This window comes from Sapajus apella, unplaced genomic scaffold (genome assembly GCF_009761245.1).
Source record: "Sapajus apella isolate SASKATOON/1434 unplaced genomic scaffold, GSC_monkey_1.0 scaffold8, whole genome shotgun sequence".
Taxonomy (NCBI): Eukaryota; Metazoa; Chordata; class Mammalia; order Primates; family Cebidae; genus Sapajus; species Sapajus apella.
Genome location: NW_022436948.1, coordinates 14,611,514 through 14,627,527, shown reverse-complemented (window position 1 = coordinate 14,627,527; position 16,014 = coordinate 14,611,514). Strand labels below are relative to the sequence as shown.

Here is a 16,014-nt window from a genome sequence, read left to right as displayed (position 1 = left end):
ATATGGTCATTTCCTATGACCATGTCTCTCTCTCTAATATGTATATTATATATATATTATATATATATATATTAGAGAGCTATATATGGACATTTCCTATGACCATATATATATATATATCTCTAATATATATATAATATATATTAGAGAGATAAATTTCTGTTAAAAGTTTTCTATGTTAAAATATATATATTATATATATATTTTAGAGAGAGAGAGAGTCATATATAGAGAGAGAGAGAAAGAGAAATATAAAAATATAAAGAATAAAATTTCACTGGAAATAATCTCTTAATGAAATGGACAGAGATTTTTATTTTTCAATTAGTTCATGTATCCATTCAGTGGATCTGATTTTTAGCTAGACAGGGTTCTGCTCGATTCTATTTCTGTTTTTCGTTTTTGTAGATGCAAGCACAGAAAAGCCTTGGTTGAAGACTACTGGGAGTGAAAGGAGTTTAATTAAGGCAGTTTTATGTGTCACTCAATTCTCTGACCTCTTGAATTCTATGTACCAAATCAGAGATATCATCTATAATTAATGATTATCACCTGATGACCTGATTAGGTCCTCCTTCAAACTGATTAGGAGCAAATAATTAGAAGCCACCTGGCTCACCAAAGGATTAGCTCCCTGGTCGGTGGTGTCATTTACTTTCTGAACACACCACCGCTCTGTGACCATTTGTTTGGTGTCCTAGAGGCTCTTCCCCCTAAGTACAACCAGGACAGCTGAGAGGAGTCTCTTTCTCTTTTTTTTAATAAAATGGGAGCAAGATGACTCTGAAGAGAGAGGGAGGGAAGAGAATGTGCACTTTATCACAAGCACATTCCCGGGCAGATCAATTTTAGGAAAGGGCATTTGACATTGAGTCTCTAGATACGGATTCCCCTTAAACCATCTGCATCCCTGAACCCTTGGAAAGTCACCTTTGGTTCAAGGATCGTTGCCCTGTCGGGTCTGATGCACCTTACTCCAACTGGTGGTGAGAAACTCCCATAGACCGGAAAGGGTAAGAGAAGATCCGCCAGTCATAGTCTGTTTCCCTGGTTTTCCACAGAAACGTATCTTGTATGCAATGGCTTTTAGTAAGAGGTATCAAGATTTGTTTCAAGTGAATGACACTCCATCCCTACGTTGACTTTCTATCCATCCTCCAAACTGAACAACTCTGTTCCGGGAGCCATTACCACTCTCCCATCTGCTGGAGTCCTTAATGCCCATCAGCAGGGAATTGGTCATGTAAATTATGGTGAACTATGACCATCATGATGGATGTGACCATGACTTACAGTGATGCAGACCTTTTTAGAATGTCACGCAAACGTCTACAACTTGTATCATTAAGAGTAAAAATCAGGTTAACAAAACAGTACGTTAATAAATTATAAACTCATTTTTAAGTGTGTGTGCACATGCATACCCCATGCATATACTCAAGAAACCAATCAAGGACAATCAAATGTTACAGTCTTGATTGAAAGTGAGAGGCTTATAATTAACCAACCATTAATGTCTAAAATACAAGGTAATGGCACCAGGCAGAACAGACAGGCACAGATATGAGAACGGAACACAGGACATCCTGTTTCAGACGTCAGGCGCTGAACTCAGTAACCAAATCATTCTTGGGAGCAGTCCAGGAAGCCCCAGGTGGTGTTCAAGAAAAGAAATTAAGTATTGCAGTCAAAAAGGATGAAGCTGGTGCCCAGAAAGGCGAAAGCAATTCCACTAGGGCCGGACTGGCTAAAAAATCGAACTTTGGCTTGATCTGGGTATGAAGTATGTTGAAGAATATGGAAAAAAATTCTGAAGGATTGGCCAGGCATGGTGGCTCACACCTGTAATCCCAGCACTTTGGGAGGCCGAGGCAGGAGGATCACATGGTCAAGAGATGGAGACCATCCTGGCCAACATGGTGAAACCCCGTCTCTACTAAAAAAAATATAAAAATTAGCTGGACATGGTGATGCGCACCAGTAGTCCCAGCTACTCAGGAGGCGGAGGCAGGAGAATTGCTTGAACCCGGGAGGTGGAGGTTGCAGTGAGCTGAGATCGCGCCACTGCACTCCAGCCTGGTGCCTGGTGACAGAGTAAAACTCTGTCTCAAAAAAAAAAAAAAAAAAAAGAAAAAAAAATATGAAGGACTATGTGGTTCCTGATTTTTTTTTTTTTAAATATTAAGGACACTGGATTTGGTTTTTTAAAAAAGTGTCATACCTCCCCAATGTGAAAGTAGTTGACTGTACAGAAAGTGCAAGGTGTCCACATAGTTTAAATCCCTTGTCATTTTTAATCCCAAGTGACCGCCTGTAATCTCAGCACTTAGGAAAGCTAAGGTGGGTGTATCACTTGAGGTCAGGAGTTTGAGACCAGCCTGGCCAACATGGTAAAATGCTGTCTCTACCAAAATATACACAAATTAGCCGAGCATGTAATCCTAGCTACTTGAGAGGCTGAGGCAGGGAGAGCCGTTTGAACCTGGGAGGCAGTGGTTGCCGTGAGCCGATATCAAGCCACTGCACTCCAGCCTGGGTGACAGAGTGAGGCTCCGTCTCAAAATGAAAATAAATAAATAAAAGAAATAACTCCTCAATGACTAGACAACCACAGAGGATCTACTGCACACAAGTTAGAAATCGCAAGTCCGGCTTGACAGCGGTGACATAAAAATGTGTATGAGTCACATGTCACTCAGGAACACAGCTGAGGTGGTGAACTCAGTGACAGTAGAAATGGACTTACTGAAACAGTAGAATGTATAGGCTAAAAGTTGCTTCATGATGTAGAAAGCATAGACCAGAATAAACTCCATTGTCGACAAATGACGTTTTCTATGGGATGCATTCTGCTGGTATATGGTGGGGGCGGGAAGGCATATGACAGGCAGAAGAATGGAAACAAAGTGATCCCAGGAACATGATCCGGGAGGGTTTCCATCCCTGTTTCTATTACTGTTCAGCAGAAGACAGTAAGTTGCCAACAGCATCCATACCCCATGTGTTTACCGAGGCCTTGCACATTCATGATTTGGGGTATAAATACTCCTTTTTCTTTCTTCCAACAATGACTTCCTTTAGAGAAGCCTGGGGGATTGTGACACTGCATTTTCTTTTTTTTTTTTTTTTGAGATGGGAGTCTCACTCTGTCTCCCAGGCTGGAGTGCAGTGGCACGACCTCAGCTCACTGCAGCCCCACCTCCTGGGTTCAAATGATTCTCCTGCCTCAGCCCCCCAAAGTGCTGGGATTACAGGTGTGAGCCACCACACCCAGCCGGGACACTGCAATTTCAATATCACACATTCTTTATGTAAGTGATTGAATATTTTGAGTACTTCTTTCTCTCCTTGTATTTGCACTTCTTCCCCCCACACCTGGTCAACACCTCCCTCCTAAGGCAACTGTCACAGCAGTTTCCTACCACGTAATAGGAATAGGTTTGTGCCAAAAAGCAGAATTGCCTATAAAATTTGGGTATCAACAAAAAGTTTGCAAAAAGCACCAGGTAAGGGCTCCCCGCTGCAATCCAGTTTCTCTGTCTTCAACCCCACAATCACCCATACACAGAAAAGGCAACAGCACCTTGGGAATACAGGCAGCAGAGCTCTGTGGAAGGGAAGGGACCAGAACTTGGGCGAGGCATCCTGGCAACGCCCCTGAGAGGAGACAGAATGCTGGGGACACAGGCTCCTGGGTGTGCAAAAGGAAACACTAGAGAGCCCGCCGACCGGCATGAAGGAGGCTGTGGATGGATGGGGACATTGGTTGCTGCTAGTTATCTTTGCATAAGGGAGTACCCCACCCCCAAACCTCAAGAACAGAAAGGGAGAGGTAACCTGAGGATGTTTTCTGCAGCCTGGGGGTAGATGAGCCTGAGAACAAATGAAACGAGGGGGGAAAGGTATGATGATGATTCCTCTATAGCTGACTTTCATCCGCACACATTGGCTCAGCTATTGGTGAGGAAAGCAGCCCAAACTGCTAAATCCATTTACACCAGAGTGCAAACTGCTGGAATAACTTCACAGAGTAGGTGTTAAAGCTGGCTTCAGTCATCCCCCAAGACGGATGCATTGGCTATGGAGAGAAATCTTTTTGTGTCTTAAAGATGTCTATATTGTTGCTGTAATGCCTGAACAGATTGAAAATAAAGAGGAATGTGGTCCAAATCACTGCTCAGCATCAAAATGTTTGAAGGCCACCAAACCAATGTGTCTCAAACATAAACATGGTTGAATCATCAGAGGATCCTGTTAAGATGGAAGCTGTGATTTAATGCCTCTGCCCAAGTTTCTGCATTTTTCTTTTCTTTCTTGAGACAGGGTCTCTGTTGCCCAGGCTGGAGTATGATCATATTTCACCACAACCCTCAAATGCTTGAGCTCAGGCGATCCTCCCACCTCAGCCTCCTGCGTAGCTGGGACTATAGGTGTGAATCACCACGACTTGCTATGTATTTTATTTTCTGTAGAGATGGGGGTCTCACTCTGTTGCCCAGGCTGGTCTCAAACTTCTAGCCTCAAGTGCTCCTCCTGCCTCCCCATTTTCTGCACTTCCGACAAGCTCCTGGTGACACTGACGTTGTTGGCGTCAGGACCTGCGCGGAGGGGCAAGTAGCGACACAACAGGGCTCCCCAGGCACCAGAGAGAGGCTCTTAGTGACAGGTGGGGACAATCTTTTCACTGAGGGCAGGGATGGATAGCGTAATGTTGATGGGGAAGGTTTGTAAGGGACTCAGGAGGGTCAAATCTGGGGACTCTGACAGGGAGAGAAAGCCAGCCCAAGAGTGTATTTACCTTGTTTTGTGATTCTGTGGAAGACTCAGGCAGCAGGCCCACGGTGATAAAATGTGGAGTGATTCTAGAGCTCAGTCAGGCCAGTTGGAGCTCTGCACTTCACCCCAATATTTTCACGGGAACCCCCCAGCCTGCTCTTATCAGGATAGGCAGGAGGCTGGAAAAGAAACAGTGCCCAGTAGGGGAAACGTTAGGTCAAGATGCCAAGCAACTGTCGTACATCTTTTTTTGTTGTTAAAACTTCACGCTCTCCGCCGGGTGCAGTGGCTCTCGCCTGTAATGCCAGCACTTTGGGAGGCCGAGGTGGGCAGATCACGAGGTCAGGAGTTCGAGACCAGCCTGGCCAACATAGTGAAACCCTGTCTTTACTAAAAATACAAAAATTAGCTAGGTGTGGTGGTGGGTGCCTGTAATTCCAGCTACTCGGGGGCTGAGACAGGGAAATAACTTGAATCCGGGAGGTGGAGGTTGCAGAGAGTCAAGATCGTGCCACTGCACTCCAGCCCGGGTGACAGAGCAAGATTCTGTCTCAAAAAAAAAAAAAGAAAAAAAAAAAACAAAAACCTTCAAGCTCTACCACAACAGCGTTCTCCTGATGATCACGAGTTATGTTCGTGAATGGCGTTCCCAGGCATCTTCTCCCATGGCCTCTCTCCCACCAACAATTCATACTCATCCTCCCATCCATAAAGGCATAGAACCGTCCAGATACTTTTCATTATTTTTATTGTTTGACAAGCATTTACAACGTTCCATTCATAGACCTAAAAACATAAAAATAGACCTTCTTTCAGCTTATAAAAGAAATATATAAGAACTTTTGACATAGACACGTCATGACCTTATGTACAAGAGACAATGGCACCCTCTCCAAGCACCAGACTTCCGAGTGTTTTCAGATGGATGTGTTGCACTGGGACCAGTAAATGCGACGATTAGAAGCCTCTGCTTCCGTTTTCCATCTGGACGCAATCCAACCGGAGATGATATGGAAAAATGCAGTGATACAAAGGGTATAGAAACCATTCTAAAGCTTTTTAAGAAAACCAGAAGATATAGCAAAAATTTAATAGAATAAAACTTTCAAAAGATCAAGCTCAAAGCCCTGGAAACCCGAAAGGCGGGGGGAATACGGGGTGGGAAAGCGGGAAAAGCAGGCAGAGGCACAAGAGCGTGATGTTCTGAACTCTCTATTGTCTGGAAATATAAAGTCATAACTGATTTTTATAAAATATAACTCCTAAAGCTACTATAAAATTCAGGTTTTTAAAGTACCTACTGATGTGTCAAACACCAAATAGATATTTTCCCCAAAAAGAAAGTTTTCATAGTATTTAAACCCTTCTTAGGAAGTGGACATTGTGACATGGGAAAAGAAAAAGCTATAAACCTTAAAAAAAAAAAATCGAAAGTGCTATAACTTGTTTTTCTTCTTGGTATTTGGATATGTGTTTAGACCGTTAACGTTTTGAGCATGTTTACCCTGTTTTGTTGGCAAGAAGAATGTGTTCAACACCAGAGATGTTTTTAAAGAGGTTTTCTGTTAAAAGGTTTGGTTATGGACTGTCAGGGAAGGGGAAGGTAATCTATGGATGAAGATGCAATTTTGATGGAAAAAACCAATGATCACCACGGCAACCCCATGAGAAGGAGGCTCCCCTCCCTGCCATGTGCAACAGACACACACACTGCCCACTTGGGTGTCATGTTTAATCCAACCAAACTCCCGTCTCAAATATAGATTCAAACACTAAAAAAAAAAAAAAAAATTTTGCTTTTTGAAAAAAAAAAAAAAAGTGTATCCTTAGCATGAGCTTGTGGGCCTTTCATATATAAATATAAATCCACCACGCCTCACTCTCTCTGTAAAAGGTTATATCCTCATTTTTTAGGCTCAGGGTTACACTAACACTGTAAAATTCTCATCTATTTGTGCCCCTGTATCTCAGGTAAAATACAAAAAATAGTGTTTCTTTTCTTTCTCTCAAGTGATAAATTTGGATCTCTTTCCAAAGAGTTTGGCATCTCTATAATTCTATGCAAAACTAGAGCTTCCGAACATGGACATACAGTGAGACCAGCCATAGACCAAAACAGGAAGGAAAAAAAAAAGGCTCATTGAAACATGAATCGCCACCCTCTCCTCACACATTCTTAAAATACACAGAGATTCTCAGACATGGAAGAGGGAAGGGTACAGTCAGAACACTGCGAGCTGTACACGTTTCGTTTCATTTTGTGTTTGAAAGTGGTTTCCCCGACTAGGAGACCGATTTCAGATAGAAGGATCGTGTGTGTGCTACTATCCCTTAAATTAATCTGTCATACATATGTCAACTCCTGGGGGTGATTGCTTTCCAGTGCTATGGAATCTTTTTTCTTTTAATTGTTCAGGCCCTGATTCATTGAGAATAAATAAAAGCCCTTGGTAACTACACAGAAGATAGGATTCAAGCTTATCTGGGATTCTGAGCAATTCCTTCCGATGTTGTTGAAAATGACGAAGTTGGGTGGCTACATGGCTTCAGGACCAACCAAGTCAGCTGCCAAAACCGTGTGTGCAAGAGCGCGACCTAAGGGGACATTCTTGTTGACGGTACGGGAGGGTGGGCAGAGTTAGGGCAGGGAGTATCTACACATATTCTCTACGGGGCAGGGCACACAGTCAGATCTCAGTGTTGAGTTTCCGGGAGGGGGCAAAGTCTTCGCGCCTAACCCAAATGACTTCCTCACTTGCACTTTCCAGACCTCCATTGATCCCCGACAGGGCAGCTTGCTTCTTGAGCTGTGCCATGCGGGACGCGTGACTATCCAGGGTTTTCCGGCCTCTTTCCCGCTGACTGATGGAGGCGGCCTGAAGCCGCTCCTGCAGGTCTCTGTCCACTGAGGTGCCCTTCACGGACTCACAGAACTCATCATCGTCACTGAGGATGTCTGTCTCCTTGATGTCATCTTGCTCCTCATACTGAGCAAGATCAAACTGCTCCTCTACCCATCGGTCAGTGTCCCCGCCACCGGGGGGCTGCTGGGACTCTTTCTCCGGGCTGCTTGTGGAGACGGCATCAGAATCAATGGTAAACCTGTTTCGAGCCAGCCGCCGCCTCCTCCTCCCAAGAGACTTGCTTGGGGCAGACACTGCACACACACACAAAAATATAAAAATAAAACCCCCGCATGCTTTACATAAGATGAAAATCCAGAAAGCAAAGGACAGGAGAAAATGAAAACCTCAACGGTATGCACTGAATGCCTTGATGTCTTTCGGGGCTTAAGGTCTAGATATCACCGGTGTGTTTTGGAGTGTTTACCTTGTCGAGGTGTCTGGACTTAGAAGATGTCCCAGCAACTGATGGAGGGGCAACAGGGAACCGGGGCACACAGGAGAGGTTGAAGGTTATGGGCAAAGGGGAACCCAACTCACTCTGAAATAATCTGCTGTTCTAACCTGTGCACCTAAGAGATGAGTAACACGGACTGCAGCTGCTCTAGAGACAGACCACTGATTTGGGGATTAGTGTCCTCAGCGCCGGTCATGTCCCATGACCCAAGGCTATGAAGATCTCCCCGGGGTGTCCCAGGGTTGTTTAGCTGGAATAGGTCTTTAGTAAGGCTGGGGGTGCATCTATGGTTTTGCTGTCTTTGTAGAAAATGCCCGTATGCATCAGGGAAGCAGAGGCACTGGTCCAAGTTACTTGTTTTCTGGGAACTTGAACGTAACATTTCCTGGGATCTGCAGTTAGATTAAGGGCACCACATCCCCTTAGAGAGCCTGAGAAAAAGACTGGCTCTCAAAGACACGGAGTCTTCAGTTACGTCCCTGTCTTCTTTCTGACAAAGTCCCACATGAGCTGGGAGGCTAAGCAGATGTAAGCCTCAGTCTCCTCCCATTGCATTCTGTGTATCACTCATTCTTCTACAGAGCAATTAACTTATCTGTGCCTCAGTAGAATGAGAAATAAAACACCAATGACACCCAAGCAGTTTGATCAACAAAGTGCTGTATAAAGTGATGACTAGTTAAGAAGAATTCATTCTTTCACCTACTGCCCTCTAGGAAGCCAGAAGTGAAAATAAGTGAACAAAAGACACCATCCAATCAAGCCAACAGACAGTCCCACCACATGCATACCCAAGAGACTGCTCACAGGGAGGGCTGTTGCTTCTCCCTTGAGAGTGAAGCAGTTACTACGTTAGACACAAAAAGGTGAAATGCAACACAGGCTTTCCAGGGGAAGGGCAGAGTCTAATGCCAACTGGGAGCTGCTTTCCTGAAACCTAAGCCCCCAGAAATCGTCCAATTGCTTCAATGTCGCCAGAAGATGACTCGTCTGCATTACCGCCAGATGCAGCCTTGTCTTCACACTCAGCAGGCACAAGGTTAGAGAGCTCAACGAGGGGCCGAACTGGCTCCCATTGCAGCTATCCTCTGCCTCGGACCCGGGTGTGTCCATCACTATCCCTGAGTGTTCCGCCATCTTAAAATGTGGAATAAATGGACACCACTCTTGTTTGAGGATGGGAATAAAAGCTATTTCCAGGCAAAATGGAAAAAAGAAATAGAAAAGAGGAAAAAATACCACCTACTTCTATTAAGAGACAAAAATTCTTGTTCACTTTTATCTCAGCACCAGCGAAACACAGCATCTCTCTCTGCAATCGATACATTAGAACGACCCCAACTCAAAGCTACTGGAAATATTTGTTAATGGCTTCATGCTGAAGTATCTAGGGGTCAAGTGTGTTAATGTCTACATCTTTGAAATGTGTCAAAGATGAGGTGATGGATGACAGATGGATTCTAATAGATGAGTGATAATGAGAATACAGAAAAATCTTATAGAATATAGATGGTAGGTATGAATTCTTTCAGAAATTCCGTAAGTTTGAAAATTTTCATAAGAAAAAAGAACAACGAAAAAACTTTTCATTGGGTTACTGGCAGCCGGAGAGTACTATAGGTTGAGTGTGGAAGCAGAGTATTTAGCTTTACTGTCCTAGCCAAACAGAACAGAGGGTGAAATCAACCACCTGAGTTTTCAAGACAATGAAGAATGAAGCATGAGGATCTGTCCTTAGTATGCTTAAGAACCCGGCTACCATTACTGGGTTCTTCTCAGTCTTTTAGGGATGCAATCTTTGACTATTTCCAGTGCTCCCTATAAAAGCTGACCAGCTACTGCTGTGCTGATCTGCTCAGGCACCATTTTAAAATCCTCTAATAAGAAGATTCTGAGAATAGCGAGGTGCCTCCAAAGCAAAGTGATAGACGTTCTTCAGCCAAAAATGAGCCATCAGGCAGAAAAATCTTTCAATCATCGAGATCCAACAGGCTGTGACATCAAAGCTTTCTCTCAGTAATCATGATGATGGATGATGGTGTCAAATTGTAGGCTGGTTTTGTTTTCTTTCCAAATGGATCTCAGCAGGAAAACTTCTGAGTGACAGACTAACCATGCTTAGCTTCAAAGTCAATGCAGCTCTGAAGTTCGGTTCATTGATTAACAACTGAGACAGGTGAGTTCCCTGAGGTTGAGATACACATTCCCAAATCTGTTTAAACATTTCCCTGGCAAGCAAGAGGGGCGCGTAAGACAAATCCAAGATAAAAATCTCTAAAATGAGTTAGAAAGGATCAATAAACTATTCTTCCATGGGGCTCCCACGAAAACTGCAGATATGGACATACGCAAGACTCTTAGGATACCTTGGAAAACCTCACAAAGTGCTGGGTGTTCATTGCGCTAAGTTTTCAATAAATATTTATCAATTAATTAGAGGGGAGGTTCACAATAACTAGTCCCCTAACATTAAATTTAAGGTGCTGAAACAATGTAATATCCCATGTCAAGCCAGGTAGGTTTTGTCTATGAAAACCTTCAAGCATTCTCACTTCTGTCCCTGCAGAAATTCTGGGCTGCCTCTTAAGAAAGGTGTGATAAAAATGTTAGTATCTTGATGTCATTAAGTCCCTAAGTATTCTGAAAACAGCTTTCTTCCTACATAAATTTTGCTGCCATTTACAGGTGGTAGTATTCATTTCACTCCTTCACTGCTCCACTGAGATGGATTAAGTCCTCCAGAGTATTTAATTGCGATCATTTAAACTCTAGATTCTTTTTTTCCAAGAATAGCTCAAGGCTTCCCTAAATTCACATGGTGACTAAAAGTTGCAGGCACAAGGCAAGGATAAAAACTGGAAGTGTCATGTGGGCTCCAAACCTAGAATCCTGACTGCCGAGAGCAGCCATTGCTGGGCTGCCAGACCGTGGAGCCACCCTGTTCTCAGAACAGAGGGCTGTGACCCTGCTGATCTGTGACACACGGCTTTCTGCTAGACAAAGCTGGCTGTCATGCAAAGCAGCAACTCTCATTCTGCAAGCAGGCTGAGACAGCCTTTCCTGAAAGAGGATGTGTCAGCTTCCCAGCTTGGCGAATGAGAGAGGAGCTCACCAGCCAGAAGGAGAAGGGAGGCAAAGGGAAGGCTGGAGGGAGGGCGAGAGGAGACACAGGGCGGATCCCCAGGAGCCACCAGGAAGGAGGCAAGGGCAAGGAACCTCACACCAGGGAAGAACCACCCTCCTACGTCAGCCCCCACCCGGCCACACCTCACCCCCACTCAACAAGGAGGTCAAGCTCACTGGATTCTACAGCGGAGTGGGGGTAATGGGGATCTTGAATGTCTGAATCCCCACAGTACCTGCCCTGCTCATGGCCGGCCTGGCCCCCTTCAGTGCACACAATCTTTTGCCTCCAAAAGGGACATATTGCTGGGATGAGGGCAGGCTCTCGGTTTTGAGGAGCTGTCTTCTGTGCTTATCACGCAGGACTGAATGCACAGCCTTCAGGAAATCCTTTCGGCTCTCTGGGGAGCTAGGAAAAGAAGATTTGCACACGTTAGAGAACCAGGGCTTAACACATGGGGAACGTCTAAGGTTATCAGGGGCAACCAAACAAATATCCCTCAGGGCCAAAGGCTAAAGACTGAGGCCATGACTCCAATTTCTGTGCTGAGTGGCGATTTCACAGCCAGGGACAAACAGCACATAACTCCTTTCCCTTCATGCTTTGGGATCCATCTTCTGCTGCTGATGCGGGGCAGAGCAGCCCATTAATGAACAGACCTATGGACTGTGGGAGTTTGTACCAAGAAGCTGCCAAATTCTGCTCCTGGCACTTAAGGCAGAGCTTTTCATTGTAAAATGTTTTTGAGGGCAAATGAACCACAAGATTTGTGTGGCTCTGCAGAGCACCCAAAGGCTGACATCTCAACGTTTCCAATGTCTTCTAGAGCTCAGCTCTCTCCTATTCAGTATCAAAGGCTCCCATGACACATTTCAACATGTAAATATTAAGGCTGTGTGGTTTTTGGTTTTTTTTTCTTTTTTTGAGATGGAGTCTCACTTGGTCGCCAGGCTGGAGTGCAGTGGCACAATCTAAGCTCATGGCAACCTCTACCTCCCAGGTTCAAGCAATTCTCCTGTCTCAGCCTCCTGAGGAGCTGGGACTACGGGCATGCACCACCACACCAAGTTAATTTTTGTATTTTTAGTAGAGATGGGGTTTCACCATGTTGGCCAGGATGGTCTCGATCTCTTGACCTACCAAAGTGCTGGGATTACAGGTGTGAACCACCGTGCCTGGTCCAAGGCTATGTTGTTAAGAACTATGGGCCCAGGAAGGTAGATCACGAGGTCAAGAGATCAAGACCATCCTGGTCAACATAGTGAAACCCTGTCTCTACTAAAAATACAAAAATTAGCCAGGCGTGGTGGTGCATGCCTGTAGTCCCAGCTACTTGGGAGGCTGAGGCAGAAGAATCACTTGAACTGGGGAGGCAGAAGTTGCAGTGAGCTGAGATCACACCACTGCGCTCCAGCCTGGGTGACAGAGCAAGACTCCGTCTCAAAACAAATGCTTCCTAGGTGAGTTATTTTTCTTGTTTTATTCCCAATATTTTTACCCAGGTAGGTTTCACCTGGTATTCCTTATTAACAATAAATATGGCATCCATGTAGGCAAGCTTACTAAACCCTGTAAATGTTACCAACAGCATCACAAAGGGATGAGCCAAAATAGATGGCAAAGGTGGTGCTCAGACCCCACGTGGTTATACAAAAAACATCTCACCTGTAGTCCTGACAGCTTCCCGGGGATCTGCCCCTTGTTGACCTCTGTCACCCAACACAGAGAAGTGATATAGCAAAAATAAAACATGGGTTTTGACGTTAAACCCATCATTCATTTTCTTTTCTTTTTTTTGAGACAGTCTCGCTCTGTCACCCAGGCTGGAATGCAATGGCGTGATCTCAGCTCACTGCAACCTCCACCTCCCACGTTCAAGTGATTCTCCTGCCTCAGCCTCCCAAGTAGCTGGGATTACAGGTGCCTGCCACCATGCCTGGCTAATTTTTGTATTTTTAGCGGAGATGGAGTTTCACCATGTTGGTCAGGCTGGTCTCGAACTCCTGACCTCAAGTGGTCCGCTTCCCTCTGCTTCCCAAAGTGCTGGGATTACAGACGTGAGGTACCATGCCCAGTCCCAGTATTCATTTTCTATAAGGCCTTAGGCAAAGTACCATCTCTGAACCTTGCTTCCCCATTTGTAACCTGGAGTAATAATAGTATTAAGTTGGTGCAAAAAATAATTGCAGTTCTTGCCACTAAAAGTAATGGTACTAATTTTAGTCACTTTAAATGGTAAAAACCACAGTTTCTTTTTGCACCAACCTAATACCTTGGTCTGACTAAATGAAACAATGAATGGAAGGTGCTTAGCATATTTCACACTTGGTATATGTACCTTCTTACTACACTAGCATGATAAAATATTGCTAACAATCATATAGTATTGATTCTATTGTCTTCTATAGGTAATCCATAGTATATGAGTACTCACTGTGTGGGGTACTGGGTAATTATTGAGTAAATCGCTGAGCATCTATGATTAAATTAAAGCAATATTAAATATAGGGCACACTTAAAGCCAAAAACATTAAATGTCATCTGTTGGGGTCATTCATCTCATAGTTTTAGAAAAATAAAAGCATACATTGTATATGGGAGAAGATCTCAAATTCTCATGGGAGGAGGGAGAGGAGAAGAGAAGGGAGGGAAGAAAGAGGGCAGCGGGGTAGAAGAAAAACCACAAGAAATAAGTAGAACCCCACGTCACGAGCCCAGCTTCCCCTCAAGACGTGCAGGTGATCAACACAGGCTGTTCTCAAAACGAGCAGGAATCCCGATAACACCTTCCCACGCTGTCACCTCCTCCCAGCTGACTCTCCATTTACTGTATCTCAGCAGTGTTACAGTACAATGTACCAAACATCAAAACATGATGAGATCGCCACCTGGTTCCCATCTGCAGAATGTAAACACGGCCTCGACCTCACAGGCGCAGCTCACCTGCAGCACAAGTGGAAGACCCTCTCCGGCCTCCCTTCAGACTCGGATTTCACATGGACAATTTCACACACGGCATTTGCCTCTGCATCTAAAGAAGTGAAAGCAACAATGAATCAGGGTACGTTTCAGATGGGTTTATTTGCAAGGTCACAAAAGCATTTTCCAGCTGTGACAGGGGATTCATAATGCAGAACTGTACAAGAGCGAAGATATTTTCCCACTATCCCACGATCTAAAGAGATGAAGCAACTGAAAAGCTTAATGGATGCTAAGAAGAGAACGCTTGGAGAATTTCCAGTTGCTAAAATCTTCTAGATGGTCTAAAAGGACAATCAGTCAATCATATTGACTACACTCACCCTTTCAGCCATGCAGCCTGTTTAACTGAACTGTGCATTTCAATTAAATGATTAGTTGTTTTGGCAACAGTTGGACTAAATGGAGCCAAAGCCTCCTATGCGGGTTTCATCAGGCCAGGGACGACAGGTGAGCCCTTGCTGTCTGTCAAGGGAGCCTTCACCAGGTGGCTGGGCCTAAAGCCCTGGAGACCTAGTGGTATTTCTCGTCCCTAGCCTTCCCCTGGGGTCTACTTTGAACACAGCAGAAATGCCAAGAGGGTAAGGAACAATTTTAAAATAGTTTTGAAGCTCTGCAGTGCCTATAATAGTGCAGTACTTTAAGTCAGGAATAAAGTGTTTGTGAAAGGAACAATTACCTGCAGACATCCAGGCTACACCTTGTGAAGTCTCACTTTTATCCCATGGTTTAGAACCCTGGTCACAAACCCTCAACTGTGGTTGCATGATTTAACCTTAACCAGAATCTATCAGCAAAAAATTTTACAAACTTTCCCAGACTGAGATGAAGATGCAGAAATTCCATATTCTGATTCTCCAATCCAATAAAGTAGATTTCATAATGAAAGACATCTTGACTAGTCTTTGCAACTCAACTAAAATAAGCTTTTATCTTGATGATTTTAAACTTGACTAGAATGAATAGAGGGCGAGAATGGAATGTCATGTCACAAAGACGGCTTTGTTTTCAAAATTTAAAGTCTTTTTGTGTTTACTCGAGGCAGGCAAAATTCCTGGCTTAGAAGCTGTCAGTCTGCTATAGAAATAAACTTTCCCATTTATAAACCTGGCAGAAAGAAACAAAGCAACCAGGTAATTCATAACCTACGATTCTAAAGTAAGACATTAGTATTTATGTGCTCAAACCTCAAAATGCTACTTGTAGCCATCCTAGACTCAACTTACAGGTGCCTGCAAATTCACATGGAAATCAGTTTTGCAAATCACATCATAAGTAAAAGGGCGTCCGGCAAATCACTGCTGGAAGCTTAGTGAGAAACCTTCTAAGACAAATAATCATTCCAAATATATTTGCCCTACATGGTTTTTGCATTTGAGTTTTCCTACTATAAGGCAAAAAAAAAAAAAAAAAAACTGTGAAGGAAGAGACACCTTGTTTAATTTGAAAAAATAATTCAAAGTGTGCAAAATATTGCAAGAGGGTTCTCCCCATGATGTTGGACTAGGGTGTGATGGTTTTCTGAGGATCAGATCCAGTTTTACTGCTTATGACAAGAAGAAACAAAGAGAGGCTACACAACAGAAATCAGACAGTAAGAACTTAACATTCGTGTTAGGTATCAAAAGCATAAAATAGAAATTCACATTGACAGCCGGGTGAAGTGGCTCACGCCTGTAATCCCAGCACTTTGGGAGGCCAAGGCAGGTGGATCATGAAACCAGGAGTTTGAGACCAGCCTGAACAACATGGTGAAACCCTGTCTTTACTAAAAA

The 16,014-nt window shown here is 44.0% G+C and overlaps 1 protein-coding gene across 4 annotated transcripts in view; it reads right to left on the bottom strand.

The window, feature by feature from the left end:
- Positions 1 to 5,508: 5,508 nt before the first annotated feature.
- Positions 5,509 to 16,014, bottom strand: part of TIAM1 (TIAM Rac1 associated GEF 1) — a 448,677-nt gene continuing 438,171 nt past the window's right edge. For 2 of the 4 annotated variants that reach the window (XM_032277049.1, XM_032277052.1), the window contains 3 exons: positions 14,204 to 14,291; positions 11,496 to 11,668; positions 5,509 to 7,933 (listed from right to left, as the gene is read on the bottom strand). In XM_032277049.1, the coding sequence (XP_032132940.1) occupies positions 7,464 to 7,933; positions 11,496 to 11,668; positions 14,204 to 14,291 (731 nt within the window). In that variant the 3' untranslated portion in view covers positions 5,509 to 7,463. The remainder of the gene's footprint in view (positions 7,934 to 11,495; positions 11,669 to 14,203; positions 14,292 to 16,014) is intronic. The other 2 variants (XM_032277050.1, XM_032277051.1) reach the window with 1 other exon arrangement.